Genomic DNA, 21,421 nt, shown 5'->3' with positions numbered 1-21,421 from the left:
TTATAGTTTAGCTGGGTGAATAGACAAGGAGACAATTCAGGGCAGGACAACCCGAAATAGAAGGAGACACAAAGAATGCGGGAACCAGAGAAAAGTCATTCAGAGAAAAGGTCACAACGAAGCAGTGTCATGAAGTACAGAAGGGAGAGGGCCAAGTGAAAGGGGAGAATCTCTGTGGGGGCACAAGACCTTGCTGCCATTTTCCTGGTCTGCACTTGAAAGGGCTAGAGGGGCCCACTGTCAGAAGATGGGCTCTCCTGAGCTCTGACTTCCACTCATTGCCCTGAGGTGACTCACCAGCACTTACTAAGTGTCTCCCAGACACAGTCCCCAGCAGGGGTGAGGCAATGGGGTCCTGAAGGCAAATGAGAGTTGATTCCAGCTCAAAGACCTGTGCCCCTTACCACTCCTCCACACCAATTCCCTGCTCCTCACATGTCACCTGCAAGGTCATTCAGCCTCCTTTGGGGCAGAAGGCTGGATTACTCCTCCTCAGGCGTTTCACTTTCTATTACCTTTGTCTGACTTCTTGTCACTTTTCCGGTCTCTGATTAAAGGTCACCCTTCATCCTAAAACTACCTGTGACTAACTACAACGGGATTCTGTTTTTATCACCCACACAAACAATATGGGTCACATACTTGTTGATAAACTATCCACCAAAATGTCAGCTCCATGAAACTTGGTCTACCTTGTTTATGACTAAATCTCCAGTGCCCCAAAGAGCACCTGCCATTGTAGAAAGAACCCCAAAATAATTACTGAATAAATGAATGAAAACATGAATCACGAGGAGTTCACATTTGGTCCTCTGCACCAAATGGGACAGGATACAGAACTTGTTCACTCAGCTTGGGGAGGAGTGATTATAAACATAATATTTATTCACAATTTCTCAATAAAATATCGAAGGTGACTTTTTTTTTTGAAATGCACATGCATGCAAAGAGGCCATGAGAAAGGTACAACACCCCATTCCCCATCTTTTTTCCTCAATAAGATCCATTTCCATTGTTGATGGTAGTTTAAAACACATTGTTAGGACAGCCAAATAAAGTAACTCAAGGCTGCTAGTTTGGACCAACAAACAGGCATCAGCATACACTCTTCCAGACTAAGAAAGATTAGATCACACATTGCACTAGGAATCCTCGGCCCTTAGGAATCTGGGAGGTATTTCTCCAAGGAATCCCTCTTGGAAGGCCTGAGCAGAACCTGATGTGTCCTGCTTGTGTTAAGTATGCTCTTGCCTAGAGAGGAACAGTTTCATGCCTTCCCACAGTCACCTTCTGTCTTGTGACATTTAGATTTCTGTCAATACCTTGCCCTGCTACCCTCTTTGTTGCTTGGGCACAGCACCTGTTTCCTGGGTCTCTAAAAATATAGACATGTATGTATTTAAGATTTGCTTTCTTGTGGCAGCAGTAAATATAGAAGAAAAAAACAAACCCGTTCATCCCTTTCAGGCCTCAAGTTCATTTCAGGAAGCGTATTTTTAGGTAACAAACTATTTTGAAATTCTTGATGTCTCCCAGACCAAGAGCTCTATGCTTAGCTAAAAATACAGACAGAAATGCTCTCTGAACCTTGTGTTAAATTTGGGACCAACACAACAATGAATATATATATATATATATATATATATATATATATATATAATTTTTTCTACAATGTTTATATTTGGATTCATTTGTGAGATAACTTATTTAACCCTTTAGGTTTTTCCTACAAGACACTGCCAAAATAAAACAAAGAAAAGTGAGCCCATGTTTTCTATAGTTGATTTTTGTGTATGTGTAGGGTATGTTTGAGACAAATATCTATTTGTTCATTAAGAAACTAATGATGTTTTGTTAAAATATAAAATCAAATCTCTTTGACATGGAATTCAGCCTTTCAGCACTGTAGGATTTTAGCCTTAGATTAGTGGTTAGCCTAGATTAGTGGTTATCAACTCTGGGGGTGGGTTGGAATCAGTCAGCTGGGGAACTTGATGAGTTGTGAAGCCTGCGTCCACTTTCAAGAATGCTGATTTAATTATTCAGGAGAGAGGCCTGGGCATCTGGGATTTTTAGAAGCTGTCCAGGTAATTCTAGGGTACATACAATGTAGAGAACCACGACCAAAAATTAACCGGAAGAAATTAAAAAAAAAAAGCACAAAACAAAACAACATCTCCCTGCAAAAACTCACATAGAACTTATTTGACAGTGAAGAAATAGCTTCTCAAAGAAGTTGGAGGAAGTTTCCTTGTGAGAAGCCTACATCTAAAGAGATGCGATTGGCTCATTTACACCTCAGATGGAAAGGAATCCTTTTCTGGGTTGATCAGTCCTCTTACAGCAAAAGCCCAGAAGTGTGAGAGAAGTGACAGGAGTCAGGAGGGATAAGGTAAAGAGAAAAACAGATGAGACTGGTGCTGGGAACAGCCGTGGCTGCCACACACGTGTTGACAAGCCTAAGTGGTTTAGGTCTGATGCCTGCAAAACACAATCAACAGGCAAGAGACAAAAAAAAAAAAAAAAAAAAAAAAAAAAGACTGTCATGCACCTAACTAAATAAAGGAAGGGAAAGAAAGAATGGGTACAAATTTGCACAGCTCCGGAGGATCCACTTTGCAGTGCTGTCTCTGCAAATGGGGTGTTGCATGCTGCCTGAAGGCAAAGCCTCCCTGTGGAATTATGGGGAAAGGAGAACAGCCAACTTCACCCCCGAGTTGGAGGCATAGGCATTTGGGGAAAGTGGTCAGTGTACACTGGGAATGAACACCTACTGGATGTTTACCATGACTGAGGAGGTAGAATTTAAAGCACAGTCCCTCATAATGCATCTAACGAGGGACATCTCATTTTCCCCCCTTGTTATAGAAAAAGCTGCCATCATCGGGGCTGATCAGTGTTTATTATTTACTTATTTATTTACAAAATCTTTATGCAGAGCATGCTCAGTACCATTCACCACCAACCAGCGACTGCCTATAAATTGACCAGAGGATGCTCCCCATCTCAACAATTCCTGCCAACCCTGAAAGGCATATAAATTTCCAACCTTTGCTTTAAACCAGCATTTTTGGTCCTCTGTGCATCAGAGGCCTCGGGGCCCTTTGTGCATACAGGAATGGCAGGTTAGGGTACATAAGTTCAGGGACAGTTACTCATAACACTTTTTGGTTTCACCTAATTTTGATAAAGATTTTATAAATTCATTCCTGGATAGGGAGGAGAGAAACACATACACACTTTTACTTATCATTTCAGAGGATTCACTGATTTTCTTAAGGCCCATAAGCCCCAGGTGAAGAACCCCAGGCCTACCTCAGAGTCCTTGAGAGCCACTGTGACATCCTAACAATGCCTTGCTCTGAGGAGAGTGGGATAGGGGCCAGTACAGGTGGAAGTGAGAGGGTGAGAGCCAATCACTCTTTTCACTATTGTTTCTGTGCATTTCAATCCACAAAAGGAGATGTACCAGTCATGACCTTAGGCATCAGCAACATCTCCTTATGTTTAATACACAATGCTTGAGAAGCCAATGGAATAGAAAGGCAAAGAAATGTACCCTGTGTGAATAGCTACCAATAAAGATATTACCCTAAACAACCACACAACAAAACCCAGCTGATGGGCTCTTTAGCAAACCCTAACTCCAATTCAGAATTGCTTCCCGTCTAGATTGTCAGATTACTCTGCCTCTCTTTGGTTAAGATGCTCTACTATTAAGGTATTACGATAACTCTAGATCCTCTGTGAGCAGCTGACCATCCTTAGGGAATTTTCTACTCCTAACAAGCAAATGTATTCTTCAAAAAGTTCTCCAAAAATAGTTTCTAATAAGAATCTTTCTCACCTAGAAAGTCTCCACTGAAGGAAGTGAACACGGGCAGCTTCCTCAGCATATGACAGTGTCACATGGCCCATCACATTTCACTTCTCTTCAAACATGCCCATGAGTAATATGAAGACCTTCATCCTAGGTCACACCACCTTCCTCATTCATTCTGTCTCACATTTTCCCCCAGAATCACTGCATGGATAGCAAGAGGTTCCAGGTCTTGAGAATATGAATTAGGTGCTTAACTCCATTTATGGGACCGTACTTGGGGGTCAGAGATGTGCAGCCTAAAAAGGTTTAGACTTATTCCCTACACATATTAGGAATTTTGAACATGACTGTTTAGTCCTTATCTCCAAAATGGTATCTACTCTTGGTTAACTGAATTGTTAGGCAAAGTATCAAGATTTCACAAATAGTCCTAAATGCCTTGCCAGAAACATATCTGAGTACCATGGAATTCATGCATCTATTGACTATTGTTTTCTGGCCCCTTCCAGAGGAACTTAAAGTTTGTTGACTCCACAATCCCCTGTGGGTGACTGACTTGGTGCTACGTATGTCATAGCAGGACCACTGACATTGACACAGTGAATTGCAGCATCTCAAAGAAAAACCCATGACAACTAGAGAATGGAGCTCACCGGCCTTGGAGCTTTGCTTCTCAGATATTAACGTGCAGCACACAAATCCTTTGGGGGTGCTTTTAACCTGCAGGTGTGGGGTAGTGTATTGGCTCACATAATTGTAGAGGCTGGCAAGTCTGAAATTTATACGTCAGACAGGAAGGCCAGAAGCTCAGGCAGGAATTGATGTTGTGGTTTTGAGGCAGAAATCCACCCCCCCCTCAGAAAACCTCAGTTTTTGCTCTTAACAGCATCCAACTGACTAGATGAGGGGTGGTCCCATTATGGAGGGTCACCTTCGTTACTTGAAGTCCACGCGTGATTGTAGCTATTAGTCACTTCTGCAAAATCCTTTACAGAAACACCAGATCGGTGTCTGATTCAAAAGAGTTGGGTACTAGAGCCTGGCTAAGTACACCTAACAGTGCCTATCCCAGCTAGGAAATGAAAGGAGATACTGCTCCCCGTGGGACTCTGTTGACCCACTGGCCACATGCTGAGCAGGAGACCCGTGGAGGACCCACTTTTGGATGGGCCAAAATGTTTCCCTTTCTCCACTGATTTTTGGAATTCGTAAAATCCCAAACCTATTCTGCACCATTTTACAGGCATTTCTCATCTTACAGCACTTTCCAGCTGCTTTTCTCTTGAGCCTGGCCCCTTAAATGATCACAGGCCCAGAGGTGCTGATCACCATATGGACCCGCGACTGAAAGACTTGTTCTCTGAAAGAAGGTTTTTAATTGCAGTTGGCATTTCAGAGCCAGACACAGAGGCAACCATCTGGCAGACAGCCGCCGTGGTCTGTGATGCTGGCAACAAACACCCACGCCCTTGAGACCATGTGGGACAAGTCCATCGGCCCGTCACACACGTCCTCCCACCCAGAACAAAGCAGCCAGGCCAGCAGTTCTGGAGGACTCCTGGAGACTTCATGAAAGACAGGCATCTGCAAGCCCATCGAATACCTTCACCAATGACTATAACCAAATAAAGCACACCCCTGATTAAGTCAGAGATAGAAAGATTTTAAGAACATTTCTCTGAACATCTCCTGCATAATCAAAACTTTTAATATAATCCCATACTTTATTTTTAATTTCAAAATGTGTCTGAGTGCTAATTCCCAGCGTAATATATCAGTATTTTGACACAGAAGAGGTGGGGTTTTCCTTCCTGTGACAATCTCTGATGCACCAGAATTAGTACTGGAGAAGCATCACTTAGCTCACAGGGAGACCATGGAGTACACAGGAAGGAAAGAGACACGTGTCCTGAATGCTTCAATTCCCCTTCTCACGAAATTGTTTTTGTAGCAAAATGATTTACTACACTTTTGTAGAAAAGTCAGTTTAATAGTTCCCTGTGTTTTTTTTTTTTAATGCACAAGCATAAATTTGTATCACCAAGAAAGCAAATTAAAGGACTAAGGAATGGTTACCATGTTTCAAATGCATTAAGCCAATGGGTTCTTCAATTGAAAACCTGTCCTTTTAAGATTCTTAAAATACAATTTACAAGGAAATTTTAAAGAAGACATCTATAGAATAAAGCAAGCTGTAACTGAGTGGAAAAGTAATATCTTTCTTCAGTGACAAACATAAAATAACTGAGCTGGAGTTTCAATTGCATCCTTTCCTAACACTCTCTAACCCAAGTAATAACACCAAATAACTTCTCGATACACAGACTGTGCTCTAGTTTATCCCTGAATTTCCTGGATCACTGAGGAATGAAACATAGTTTGAGTTCTCCCAAAATTTACTGAATTTGCCTTTCTTTTCCTCTCTATCTTTTATTGATGGTGGTGGTGGTGGTGGGGAGTGGGAGTGGGGGGTTCTATAGCCCAGAATCATGTCACATAACAGGAGACAAAACCTAACTATTTAAAATGATTCCTGCAGACAGCAACATCTGTATAATTGCCAAAGGAGTATTTCGGAATACTAGTACCTTTGCCATATTTAAAAAACTGGAAGGCTTTTGGCTGTGTCCATCACATTCCTTCATCTTTAATAGGGATCATGTGGATGAAATACCTCCTAAAAGGTAGGGAGAGGTCAGCAGTTGGTAGCCAATACTGTCATCAGCCCTTGGTCATTTTAGCTTTTCATGAATAAGGTTGGTCTTAACAGTACCTTTGTCTGGCAAATCCTGACTATTGGGACAGTGAGAAGAGCCAAAATTGAGAATGCAAGGGCTGAGATGGAGGAAAAGAGGAAGCCTGTTGAAAAAAATTCACTACATCAATATAAATGGAATAGTATATCAAATGCAGGAGCAGAATGGGGTACTTCTTCATGGACTTTCAAAATAATAATTTTTTGCTTCTGCTGAGAAATGCTTTAAGGTTGGTACTTTATGTAAAGTGATAGCAAATGAGAAAATGATTCTCCCGCAGTTAATATAACTTGGATGATGTGCTACAGCAGCAAGGAAAATAACCCAGAGATTAAATAACTCTCTTGGTGACAGTCAAAACAACACTGGTAAGTGGCACAGTCTTATGAAGGAGTGATAAGGAGTGCACAATTTATGAAGTTTTATAACATCCCAATTCAGCTACGACAATTTGTTACTTATTAGCCAACATGAACAAATACGCAATTTGTCTGCCCTGTGGGGACTCTCATGTTTAACCCTGGTGGAAAAGGGCATGTAAGACATCATCCTTTACTTAAGATACTTATAGGCTTGTAAGGAATCAAAGTACACGTACAAAAATAATTTCTATCAAAGCAGTTTGGGAATGGAAAAGGTCTCAATGAAAACATTCTTTTAATTACGTTATTCATTTAGGATTTAAACAATAAATCATTTCAACGAACTGAAGCAGCATAATGGAAAATGCAAAACCTAATATGAAATCTGGTAAAAACATTATTTTTTGTTGTTGTTAAAAAGTAGTGACTATTAGGAAATCAGAAAAAGGAACACCTGAGATGCTCTGTTTGCTTCAAGGAGGTGTGAAATTTGGTCTGAATGTCAATTTCCTGTCAGGTGGGGATTTTCACTAATAAATTTCTCTGCAATAACTTCTTCCTCTCTTCCAAAATCTGCTGTCATGTCCTGGGCATGCCCAGTGCAGGAAGGTTTTTCAATTACACTTTTACTGAGTATGTATGAATGTTGGACAAATCTGATGATTCCTATTTTCACAGCTTACACTCATTTTTTTTCAATAAATAAAATAAAGTGAGACGATTTCACATGAAAATCTAGATTTCCAACTCCACTTAAGAATAAAGGGAGATTTGGCAACAGTGGACCTACATTATCCCGCTGGCAACTGTCAGCTTATGGGGCCCCGAAATGGCCCCCATGACATGGTGCCTGTTCTCTGGTTTGCCCCACCCCTGCTACACCTTCAGGTCACCTACTGCCCTTCCTGGGCCTGTGGCTGCCTGACTTTTGATAATTAATGATTATTTAATCTGTCCATTCAATTCTCTCTTCTAATAATAGAGGTTAAGTGGAATGTAAAAAAAATCATGATTGAACTCTCTAATATAGATACTTTCTAATATGCATTTAACTCCCTAATGTGGAAAATCACATTTCAGGTCAAGGAAAGAGGTCATCTACTTTAGAAATCAGATCTGAGTGATAGTAAGGACAATTATTGTTATCACTGTTGAGTGCAGGCCAAGTGCTCAGTCCAGTGTTGTGCTGAATATTTCACTCATGACAACCACCATGTAATTTTGTCATCATGAATTTATTCAAGGGGAGATTAAGGATCAAAGAAGTGGACAACACATCCAAGGTCAATGAGAGGCAGCTAATGAGCAGCAAAGCCAACAGTGGTACACAAGCCCTCACCCTTCCTGATTCCCTGCAATACACCAGATATCGCTGCTAAACAAGTTCAAGAGCTGAGCTTCACACTCATTCCAGGATAGGCAAAGAAGACATTGGGGCTGGCCATTAGGGCTTAAAGGGAGGGTACGGGTGCAGGGTGAATAGTAAGTTTCTTAGAAAAGGGTTTGGGCCTTTCATAATTACTGAGCTATATCCCCAGCCCCAAGATCCAACAATCTTGAAGTACATGTGAATGAGCCCTATACCCTAAGGAGTGTCACATAGCACTCTCTTGTTAGAAAAGGGACATTCCATGCAACTGCTTTCTCCCATAGGATTAAAGTACCGGTATGACAAGATAATTAAGAACAGGGTAAATCTATTCCTACTCATTAATAGAATATAGCAGTTTTATGATATTTGAAAAAAAAAGAATTTCAGGAAATTTGAATAAATGAACAAGTTGAAATATAACACTTGGTGAAGCACTTGTTTTGTTACTGCTCTATTCCAAAACTTTCAAAAACTACAACGGAATCAAGCATTATTACAATAAAGCTTCTAGGAGCTTTTATGGTCTTTAAGCATCCCTTCTAGAACTAAATAATCTGGTTTTGAAACATAGTCCATAACCAAGTTAGGTTTGGCAAATAGGCAGTAACTTGAGACCCATGTTCAACTTTCAAATCCTTTGCTGACTCTTACACATTTATCAGGCAAGAGCTGATCTGCTTTGGCTCTCAAAGCCAAAGTGTGTTATTTGGCATACTAGTGAGTTTGACGTGTGGGAGATGGGGGCAATGAGGTGCCTTAAAATAGTAGAACTCTGAAATACTGATTATGTCTGGCTTTCTGTCTTAAGGAAATAAAACTGGTATATTTTGATTCATAACAGATGAGAGAATTGGAAAAGAATATGAACAATTTTATTAGATATTTAAGTATCTACTTAAAACGTGTCTTACACCATTCAGATACCTAGAAACCAATATTCCTAATTTCTTCTCCTTGAGATCATTTCCTCATGTAGAAATGAATTATGTAGGGGCTGGGGTTGTGGTTCGGTAGTGAAGCACTTGCCTAGCATGTGTGAGGCACTGGGTTTGATTCTCAGCACCATATGTAAATAAATGTATAAATGATAAAATTCCATCAGCAACTAAAAAAAATGTTTTTTAAATTAATTTTGTAACTTTGCTGATTGATTTCCACTGGAGGAGAATTCATGCTGGAAGTGGAAGCAGGCTGACACAGAGATGGCTCAGAACTGACCATGAGCTGGGTCCATGTTCTTGGGCAGTCAGTCACCCAAACACTCTCTGTGCCTGTTCTCTGGCCATTCATATGAGTGGACTGCACATGATGATTGTTAAGGTCCTTTTTACTTTGAAAAATATTCATAATTCAACCCCCCAAAACCAAGAAAGCTAAATAACTCAAAACATGTCCAGGGTAGACCTGTCAGCCCTGGTTAAACAGAATGAGATGTTATGATCCAGCTTATGAAAAACAGCTTCCAGACCATCAAGATCATGTGATTTATAGTATGTTTTGCTTATTTTCTTTGCTAATTGAGAAATCCACTCTTTGAAACTTCTTAGCTTGCTATTTAAGTGCTACATCCCTGCCCCGATACTCATCCACAAACTTAAACTTGATCACTGCAGCTGAACAGGCATGCAAGAACAAACTCACAGAGTCATTTGCAGATCACAAGGTCAGAGGGAAGGAAAATTATGTCAGGTGACAAAGGACCACTTTCCACACAGACATCGTAGGCATTTCCTCTAATTTTATGGGGAGATGTGGAGGAAACTCTGATTGAGACTAGATCTTTACTGTAAGCATTTAAAACAGCCTCAGAGCTTTAAAAGTATTTTGTGTTCTCTGGGCTCAGCTTGAATGATAAGTAATTAATGATAAAAACAGGCATGGTTATATATTAAAACAATTGTATGATCAATGCCTTGATAATATCTGATGAATAGTTATGAAAGATTAGCATTATTGTTATTTCTCAGAAGAGGAAAATAATTAAGTAACTTGCTAGGGTTGGCACAGATAACAGGCAGTAAGCCACATGAGATAGGACTGTCATCTGTCTTGTTGCATGATGGACAGCTTCAGCCCAGGGTCTGCTATATAATAGCAGTTCGATAAAAATTAGTTGAATTTAAAGTCCAAGTCTAAATAAAGCTCTTTCCACTATGCTACCTAATCAACACTGATTTCCCCCAAATGCAAATTAAGGAAAAGAAATACAGTTCATTTTGAGGAACTCAAAGTGGAAACTACTCCTAGCATGGTTTCAGTGTCATATTAAAACAGTGGTCCATTTCTAAAAGAACCTGGGGAGGCTTTCACTTGATTACCAGCAGCCAAACTACGTTTGACCAGTTGGCAGAAGAAGATGAAAAGGCATGTTCTGATTCACTTTGATTTCCAAGATAACACCAAACACTTTGAAACCTCCCCCTTCATGTTTTTCAAGCAAAGGAAGTAAAATCAAAAAGAAACAGGCTTCATGCATTGTTAAGGCTTCAAGAAAGGACAACAAAGGGCAGGAAATTTGAAATGAAATCTGAGTATCTGCCCTTAAACTGGGTAATTTTGCTTGTTTTCTCATCCTGCAGTTAAATGAGAAAGTGTGAGGCTGATCTTTCCTGGGCATTACTCATTGCTGTTGTGACCTTAATGTTATTGGCAATAAACAGCATAAAGGTCTCTCATGAGATAAGTAGCTGCAACTTGGATGAGGCCACCCCTCACCCCCCTACCCCCACCCCCCACCACCACCTCCCACCCCCCACCCTCCCCCACAACCCCCACCCCCGTCCAAACAATTCCACTAACATTGGTGACTTAAGTCCTTTTGTGCTGCTATAACAGAATACCGGAGACTGGGTAATTTATAAAGAACAGAACTCTATTTTTCACAGTTCTATAGGCTGTCAAGTTCAATATCCAGCCACTAGTAGGTCTGATATCTGTTGAGAGACCTGTTCCCACCTTCCAAGATGATAGCATGTTGCTATGTGTCCTGAAGGGGACTAAGGCCTCATATGACAAAAGACAGAAGGGCAAACAGGCCTAAGCTAGTTAACTCCAGTCCCATAAAATGGGAGGAATCCATTATTATGTCATCAAAGACCCCACTTCTTAAAATTCCCACAATATAGATCAAGTTTCTATGTGAATTTGGGAGGGGACACCTTCAGATGACAGCAGTTGGTTAGGAAAAGCATTTACACAGGAAGTTGTCAGAGGCTGTGAAGAGTCAAGATAGAGGCCAGTTGTGATTTTAGCATGGAAAATGAGAACCACATGCAAAATCTCCAAGGTGTATTGTCCTGACACATTGCTGGAGCACAAAGTTGGCTCCTCCCATCTATGGGAAATGGCCATGGGTTGCTACTGAATTAGCATTTACTTCTAGAGATAAGGAGGGAGTAACCAACCTAAATTTTTAAATGCCTTGAAGTGCCTTTGGCTGGGAGGCCAAGTTCCAGGGCTTTCTACTTCTGAAGATTGACTTTTCGAGTGAGCCATGATATGCACCTAACTTTGGCATCCCTACTCAAATAATCTTATTCAAGAAACCTACTTCCTTCTGGAGAGCTGAAATGGGGAGCATGCTGCATGACTGCAGGTAACTGAGACAGTCTATTTCGACTTTGTTTCCCAGTATCTCATCTTGGTCTAATCTTATCAACACACCAGTGAGGTTGCAGGCTGATTGGGGTTCCTGGGTAGTACAGTGTAAAAATATGTGTCTGTAAAGGTGACTCATACAATCAAAGATGAGAAGCCCTAGGGGAGTGGGAGGGAGAGAGGGAAGAGATGTCAAGCCCACTGGTTCTACAACTTGATGCTGCCTCCAAGTACAATCTTCTGGCCCCAGAGATGTGTTTTGGTTATCCTCTGCCTTGATTCCAATCTCTGCTCAAACATAGCCTTATCAAAGAGGCCTTTCTTGAAAACCCTTTCTAAAATTACAAACACGTACCTACCCTCACTCTCTCTGCTCTTCATCCTGTACCTATCCTCTGACAAATTAGTCAAATCCTGTCTGTTCACTGTTGTACTCCATGGATCTCAAACACTGGTCACCATGAAGTACACTGGCTGCTACTCAAAAAGCACTTATTGATAGCTCTCTCTCTTGAGTCCTCTGAAACCAAGTTTTGTAGCACTTTCTTAAGTCCCTGGAAAAAGCTGCTTTTTTTTTTTTGATAAATTCCTTTTATTTATAAAAATGTGTATCTGCAGTTACTGGTCAAGGAATAAGGAAAATAGGAAAAAAAAAAAGACATGTGCAATCCAATTCTGAGGGTATAAATCATTTTAAAAAGATAAGTCGTTCAAGGTTTACATTAGTCAAAATTAGTTGTAAAAGGAAACAAGTTTAGAAGTCAAAGAGTTTCTTTCCTGGGAGGAGCAGGCTCATGAAAAGTGGAGGGCCCTAGCGCTGCCAACTGAAAAATGCCTCTTCCAAGTCACACTGTCCTTAAGTCAAGGGCACAATCTGGAACTGCACAATGGCTCTGAGCACACACAGCTTTTTGGATTTTTATTTAAATTAGGTTGAGTAAAATCACATCGTCAGTTCCAAGTTGCACCAGCCATTCCAAGTGCTGATAGTCACAAGTCACTAAGAAGAAGGGAAGTGTTTTCATCACCATAGACAAGTTCCATAGGATGATTCTGATCAAAGGAAATCCACATGGATTTGGGATCCTCACACCAGGGAGGTCTGAAAAGGAAGAACTCAAGGGATCTAGAAGGAGATGTTTGAAAGCTGTTCCTAATAAATTCCATCCCAGCTTTTTAAGGAATGTGTCTATTATTAAATGATGGTCATCTCAAGTATCACTGCTGCGGTAAGAACAGAAAATTAGGGACAAGGACTAGACTTCTATGGTGAAAGGGTAATGAGTAGCAGTAGCAGAAGGTTCTGGAAATGAGAGAAATGGACCAAACTAGGTTTGCAACAAGTTAAAACCCGGCAAGGGCTCAAGTCAGCTGGCATAACCTCTCAAAATGCAAATCCCTGGGCCTAGGATAAAAGACTGTTTTTTAAAAAAAAGTAAGGCTTGTCTGACTCCCAAGGTATCAAGTAATTCCCATTAAGCCCCATTTCAATGGCTGAAACATCATGCAGCGCTGAGGCACGCAGATTAAGTTTCCAGTCAAAGCTGACAGAAGCCTAGAGCAAGGAAATTAATATTTTAGAAAAAAACATTGGCTTCTTCCCCCCCCCCTCAAGGTTTTTGGAGAATTTGAGTCACAGAATGCCAAAAAGGGGTGAGATTTTGGAGAACATAGCAGAGAGGTGACCAATGGTGGGGAGAATTTATTCGCAGGGGAAAATCCCAAAGCCCTGGGGAAAAGTACTTCTGCTGGCCTGTGCTGATGAAAGCTAAATCCAATTAAAAGCATTCCTCCAGGGCAAGTCGGCTCTGTGCAGACTCCTACCTGCCGCTTTAACTTCCTTTTCCCTCCGGTATCCAAGGGCAGTTTGAACTGGGCAGTTTGAACTGCTCATAATCCCTACCACTCCTCCTGCATAGACCTTAAACATACTTTGCTCCCACGAGACAATACTATTTCACAGCCCTTAAATAAGATAAAACCTAGAAATATAGATGATAGAAGAGGCCTAGACTCAAGAAGGAAACAAAAGGAAGAAAAAGGTTAGGAAAGCAAGGAGTCAAATTATGACTGTTTGCAGATGATGTGATCCTGTATTTAAGAGCTCCAAAATGCTCTACCAAAAGACTCCTAGACCTAATAAACAAATTCAGCAAAGTTGCAGGTTATATAATCAACATACAAAAATCAATAGCTTTCTTATACATCAATAGTGAACCTGCTGGAACAAATCAGGAAAACAATCCCATTCATGGTTACCTCAAAACGAAAGAAAGAAACCTAGGAATTAATCTAACCAAGGAGATAAAAGACCTCTACTTTGAAAACTATACTGCATTGAAGAATATAAAAGAAGATGGAAAGACAGCCATTGTCATAAATAGGCAGAATTCATGTTGTTAAAATGGCCATGCTGGGGCTGGGGTCGTGGCTCAGTGGTAGAGCACTGGCCTAGCACGTGTGAGGCACTGGGTTCAATCCTCAACACCATATAAAAATAAATAAATAAAATAAAGGAATCGTGTCCATCTACAAATAAAAAATATTTTTTAAAGAATGGCCATGCTACAAAATGCAATATACAAATTCAATGTAATCTCCATCAAAATCATGACAGTCTTCACAGAACCAGAAAAAAAAAAGTCCTAAAATTCATTTGGAAGAATGAACGACCTGGAGTAGCCAAGACCAATCTAAGCCAAAAAGGCAATGCTGGAGGCATCATAGTAACTGACTTCAAATTCTACTACAGAGCTAGAGTAACAAAAACTGAATGGTACTAGCATAAAAACAGACACATAGACCAATGGTACAGAATACAAGACACAGACAAACCCACACAGATACAGTCATCAAAAACAAACATGTGTGCATGTACCAATATGTAACAATGAATCCCATTATTATGTACAACTAGAATGCACCAATAAAAATATAAAAAAAGAAAAAAGAAACAAAAAATGATGCCTATATATTATAATTAGAGTGTATTATTTATTAAAGCACATTTGCACAAACATTAAACTATCAAGTTTCCAGGAATAGAAACAGCCTATAATTTCAGAGCATAGGACTGGAGAGGTACAAATAATTCAAGGTGTCCCACTATGATTTTAAGTGCCAAGAAATTACCTGAATGTACCTCTTCAAGACTTGAGACAAATGAGAATTTTAAGGACACTCCACAACTAACTTGGCCATCATGGTAGCCATTGGCCACATGGGCTATTGAAGTTCAAGTTACCTGAATACAGTAATATATAAAATTCACATCCTTAGTTATGCATGCCACATTTCAAGCTATATAGGACTAATGGTTGCCACAATAGAGAGAGAAGATATTTTGTTTACTGCAGAAAACTATATTGAGCAGTGCTGCTCCCTAACATGACTACATCCTTTGTCCTGATTTTGTCATGGGAATTATAAAGTAAAAGCTCCCTAAATGCTGAGTCTCTGGGCTATTGGCAGCCTTCTCCACTCTGGCAAATTCTGAGCAGGGTTTCACGTGTTGTCCAATTACCCCCATCAATCCCAGTTTTGAGCTCATTAAAATGGCATTCGATGTAATAAAATGTGTTCCCTAGAGGGGAACCAATGGAAATGCGATGTTCTTCAGAATGCCATAGTGGAGGCAAAGTTTTGTCTTTTTTTTTTTTTTTTTTGGTACTGAGGATTAAACTCAGGAGCACTCAACCACTAAGCCACATCCGCAGCCCCATTTTGTATTTTATTTAGAGACAGGGTCTCACTGAGTTGTTTAGTGCCTCACTTTTACTGAGGCTGGCTTTGAACTTATGATCCTCCTGCCTCAGCCTCCAGAGCCACTGGGATTACAGGCTTGTGGCACCGTGCCCAGCTTTCATGTATAGCTTTGTGATACTTGACAAGGGGACCTGTCAGGAATATATCTGAGTGAGTCCAGGACAAAGAACGTGCTCTCTGCAATTGATGTCTTTGTTTCCTTGGTTTGTCTTGTCCAGGGCATCTGCAGGAAGACTGAATGGAAACTAAGGATACTTTGAGAGAGACTGAAAGCTCTGGGAGTTCTCAGACCTCGCACCTACATCTGTTCAGGTTCAATGAAGGAAGCATTGCTTTAGAATCATCATGAAGTGCTGCTGGTGATGGAACACTCAGGAGCTAACCAGATGAACAGGGAGGCACTGACAGGCTCCTCTGCCTTCTGCTAATTACTGAGACATTGGGGAAAAGAAGAAAGGGATTTCCTACCTTTACACTGCAAACTCTTCACCTTACAATGTTTTGTGTCATCATTTCCCTAATTACAATTTACCAGTGACTCAGATTTCAACTAAACTATATATGGCCTGGCATGTAAGGTGCTCATAACCTGAGTACTTCCTGCAGAACAATCCACTCCTATCACTAGATTCCCCAGATGGACCAGAAGGTCAAGAAAATCATCATCCCCCAGGTGGCCTGCCAAGACCCTGAAAGGAGTTCATTGCCTTTGCCATAAGGCTTACATGATGGGGGTGGGACTCTGAGAATGTTCTCTGCAAGGATGTCTGACCCTGTCCAAGATGGGTGGTCCAAAGCAGTTCACATACTGATGGCCTGTGCTGGGCATGGCTGATGGACCTGGAGGATGGCCTCTGCACAGATGATGGGCACGAATCCCTGCCAGGCACTTGCCTGCTTCTGCTATGTCCTTGAAGCAAGAGAGAAAGAATGACCCTGGGGCTAGCAAGTGGACAGCGCAGCCCTTGAACCCAGGCTTTCAGACCCAAGATGACTGTTTCCTCCTTTCAAAAGCTGTCCTACCCACCCACCTCCAACCTAAACTTTTCCAGTGTTGGTTTTTAACTATCTTAATTTTAAGGTATTAGATTGGACTCTACACCATTTTGAGGGTAAGTTTCCAGAAGTCAAAGAACTTTTTTAATTCTCCCATTGCTCAACTCTAAAATTTTGCTCATTTTTTTGTTATTCTGGATTTAACATCAACAGACAGGAGTTTTGATTCAGTGAGTGGTATTTCTCCAATACAGTACATCAAGTAAGTATCTTGACCTCCTGACTAAAATTCTTCATCTGTAACGAATCTGGGTTAGATCAGATCAGTGATTTGCAACCTGGTTTCCACATCAGAATCATCTAGGGTTCTTTTATGACAATAAAGTTGCCAGGGGTCTACCCCAGGGCAATAGATTAGAATTTCTGGGGGTTTGATTCAGGCATTGGAATTGTTGTTAAACTTCTCAGATGATTCTAATGTGCAGCCAGTATTGAAAAAATAGAGTTCAGGAAAGGCCTTACTCTACAAGAGTGGAGAATGCAATAAAAAAGCCCAGTAGTTTACAGAGGGTAAGAGGTGGATGACCAACAAGTGATGCTTTTCAACTCAGCCTTCAGCTGGCTGCAAGGGACGCTGCAAGTTGTATTATGATACAGCCTTATTAGAAACATAAGCAGGCATGGTCAAGCCCCACCCAAAGAATCTTCTCATATGACTCAAACTCTAACTACACTTTGGGGATGAAGTAGGAATCATAAAATACAATTAGCTCCAGGACAATTTACTTGTCATTGTGTAAATTCTTCCTGGAAGATCATTTTTTTGGTTTAATTTTTAAGTACATATTGTACAAGTTCCCATCTTTTTCAAGGGTGGAAATCCTTTGACAATTACCCAGGAGACAATAGGCTTACGTTAGAAAGATCTGTTTGAAAGATTGGAGGGGCTGGTTTCCCAAGAAATATCTAAAGTGTTTTGACCCCACCAATCAACATAAATAGTGAGTTCAGGAGGACAATGTGGGAAAAGGTATCCACTTCCCCACCCAAAATCCAGCAGAGAAATGAGAAAGGCTAATGATTCCTTAGATCAGAGGTAATAGTTGTGGAGAATTTTTCCTTCAGAAAACCACAATGCTACATAGGTACAACACAAATGTGATAAATCTGAAGTTAACATATTCCTGCAATTTAATTTGTTTTGCTACCTCTATGTCATTTTCTGCCCATTAAACATACATCCCATTACACACACACACACACACACATACACACACACAAAACACTATCTATATTTCAGAAATGTTCAAAAATTTGACATTTTCTTGGTACAACAACATCTCCCTTAACAGAAATCAGTGTGAAATAACAATTATAATTTTTAAGTATTACATAAAAGAGATATTCCACATAAGACACGGATTCCAATACGTAAGAAAGTAACATTGAAATCTATTACAATTTGAGAAAACTTTGCCAAGTATAGTGTATGGGTGCGAATCAAGTCCTTGTTTAAGGAAGCCATCCTTGGGGGAAAATCTCCACCAAAGAGGACGCATCACAATGATACTCAGTCCCTACAAACCCCACTGCAAAGATCATCCTGATGAACACTTGGAGGAAAAGAGGTGAAAGAAGCCCATGCCATAGAGTGGGAGCTAATTATTCAACACGCTAACCAAAATTACATAAAACAACATCATGACTCAACTTCTCTTTTATGCCCTTGGAGAAATAACATTTATAGAGAGCAAGATGTAGGCAAGCAGCAGTTAGAAGTGGCTTGCTATGCCTGCTAGTGCAGGCTCTGCCCATCAAGGACATTCTTTCTACCACGTCCCTAGGAACCGTCCTAGTGGTACAGGTTGGCTTTTGTTGTTCCTTAAGATATGTCCTCTTTTATAGAAAAACAATTTGATGAATTATCAGATGCTTATGTTACTTGTGTTCTGCCACTAAAACAATTTTGTTCTTCTCTATATCTTTATTCAGACATTCATGTTTGAAAAAGTTCTAGGAGAGGAAGCCACAGTTAATATTAGATCTGTGTCCACGTGGGGAAGCGCCCTTCCTACATAAAGATGCCCATATTCCTGATTATGCCAAGCACCTTGAATCCCTGGGGAAGGGCCAAACCACAGTCCTGTAGCAACTAGCACAGCCTTTTTATAGATGACAACATTTGCCCCCTGACAATGTGATAGAACCCTTAAGAAGGCAGACCTCATGGTGTTTCAAAGAGAAGCTGTTCCCCACAAGAAAAGAGAAAAAGAAAAATGACTCATTACACAGTTTGAACTCCAGAAAGACCATGCACAAAACCCTCAAAGCAGTGGGACTTGGAAAAAGGAGACTCTCCAGTCCTAAATATGGCTTCTAATTTTCAAAACAAGAATGAGGCATTTGATCAAAAATAGGAAAACAATGGCATTCAGTCACTGAGCCATATCCTCAGCCCCATTTCATATTTTATATAGAGACAGGGTCTCACTGAGTAGCTTAGCACTTCATCACTGCTGAGACTGGCTTTGAACTCGTGATCCTCTTGCCTTGGTCTCCTGAGCTGCTGTGATTACAGGTGTGCACCATGACACCCGGCTAAGACCTCAGATTTTTATTTTAGACTTAATGCTTACACTTTAAGCAATGAGGGAGCACAATGACTAAAAATGATAAAATAAGGGAAAGAAATTCAAGATACATTACAATGTTTCAGTGGATGAAGGGTCCCACCACAGCTTAGACAGATGGTTTCATGTTTCTGGGCCTCCAATTCCACATCTGCAAAATGGGATAATTATCCCCAGTTCAGAAGGTTGTTTCCAAGATTAAATACGACATGCAAGTGGAACTGTTTTGCAAACAATAAAATGCTCTATGCATGAAAGGAATTATGAAAAGATTATTATAACCAGACACCACTAATACGTTTTCTTCAAACTTATCAGGCTATACTTTTCCCACTCACTGGTACTCATTTTCCATAAGCCTCAATGACAGTCCAGTTATTCAAATTACTTCTCTTTTTGGTTTTCCTGGCACTATTTTTTTTTAATCTGTTTGGACAAGTAGACAAATATTTATCTTCATGATTTTTTGCTTTAATATATATTTAAAAGCTATTTTAACCAAGAAAGACATGTTGTGTGGTCCCAGGATAGATGTACCAAAGAAGGCTGAGGGCAAAACGGTTCACTTAAGTTAAGACCAACTGCATCCCTGGTCACCTCTGATAATTTCCCCTCCAGGAAAATTGGGGTTTCAGGGGCTGCTTTCAACCAAAACAGTCACCACCTGATCACTCTTGATTCTTTCGTTTTCTTATAACTTCAAGATGCTTCAGTTTAAAAAGCAGGAAAACCAAGTTGGCCTACATGGTCTTGTCGAGTAGCAAGGAAGAGAATTTAAGAGAGGTGACACCGGATCAATCAAACTTTCCCAAGCTTTTCAGGACTCATTCCAGAGACGCTCTTGAAGATAAATTCTATCAAAGTACTGATCATAATCAAAACAGCACATTGTATCAGAGGTCAAGTATTGTTTTTTCACTTCCTTTCCCAGAACTTCTTAAAGATGAATGTCTAAAGAAAGATACAGGGGAGAACAAAATGGTTTGGATTGGCAGAACACAACTTAGGCATGTAATACCTAGTCAAGTTGTTTTTATATAAAAGGAGTTATAACTTAGGAGTGGTAGGGCCAACGGGTTTGGCTCAGGAGGGGTTAAAGTGAATTGTAACAGCTATTCAAGAAGTTAACACTGAACTAGTAAGAAACTGTATTCTCTCAATGTCCCCCAAGGTACCCCAGGCATCTCATTAATATACTGATAGCAGGCAACACTCTTGAGTTTGCAAACATGCTTTGTAAAGTGCTGAATTAACATAAGTGATTACACTGTTGCCCCAAACATCCTCACCAACATCATCATTAAAATCTTGAGAGATAAATGTTTTCAGCAGTTTTGAGAACTAAGCAGTGGCATGTCCTATTGGAAGAATTTTGTTTTAACCATTCCCATAGATTATGAGGACCTAAGAATACTCCAACTCTTAATTCATCTCCTTTTCCCCTTTGATCAAACAGGTTGGGCACAGCCAGTTGAGGCATCATTATGCAGTCAGTGGTAGCTCTAGAATTCTCATAGAGGAGGGGCTCCACAGGTGGTGGTCTGGCTGGAAGGGAAGTGGGAGACCTATCTGGAAAACTGTGTTTGCACAGGAAACAAGGGATTCCTGGTGCCTAGACTGAGTTCACTCAGGGTGGCTTTGCAGGTAGAGAATGGAGACTGAAGGCCTTCAAGACCCTCCTTGGAGACTCACCCCATTAAGCCTCCATTTAAGGAAGGCTTTATGGTTAAGGGTCCTTAGCATGTATTACTTTAACAGGGCTTTCCAAACACTGCAACCATGGGTCACCTTTGCAATAGGGGATACCTGCCCTCAGACAGATATAAAAATGTCACCAGGCCCTCTCCTCGGCCTCAAGACTCCTTCAGCCACCCCTCCTCCCCAATCTCAATGACAGGAGATGACCTGCTTCATAAGAAGAAAAGGGAGGAGTAGCAAATAATTGCCCTGAGTCAGATGGTATGATTTTCTTTATGACTTTTTCCTGGCCTCTATAGTCATAATGTGTTGAGCTCTCTACAAACAGTTTACACCAGGAAAATAAATGAATCAAAGGCAGCCTGAGATGTGTGGAACAACAAGAGCTCTGAACACCCACACACTGCAGCACCCCCAAATTC

At 40.6% G+C, this 21,421-nt stretch overlaps 1 protein-coding gene across 2 annotated transcripts in view; it reads right to left on the bottom strand.

Annotated features, from left to right (window-relative positions):
• Tgfbr2 (transforming growth factor beta receptor 2) overlaps nt 1-21,421 on the bottom strand; it is an 82,653-nt gene that overhangs the window by 47,772 nt on the left and 13,460 nt on the right. The window contains exon 2 of one of the 2 annotated variants that reach the window (XM_046436862.2): nt 19,378-19,452. The exons of the other annotated variant lie outside the window; for it this stretch is intronic. Within the exon in view, the coding sequence (XP_046292818.1) occupies nt 19,378-19,452 (75 nt within the window). The remainder of the gene's footprint in view (nt 1-19,377; nt 19,453-21,421) is intronic. 2 annotated transcript variants of the gene reach the window in all.

This window comes from Marmota monax, unplaced genomic scaffold (genome assembly GCF_021218885.2).
Source record: "Marmota monax isolate L192 unplaced genomic scaffold, Marmota_monax_Labrador192_F-V1.1 WCK01_AAM20220418_F8-fsc00021, whole genome shotgun sequence".
In the NCBI taxonomy this organism is placed as follows: domain Eukaryota; kingdom Metazoa; phylum Chordata; class Mammalia; order Rodentia; family Sciuridae; genus Marmota; species Marmota monax.
Note: the sequence above shows the minus strand (reverse complement) of the source record. Positions and strands in the feature narration are given on the sequence as shown.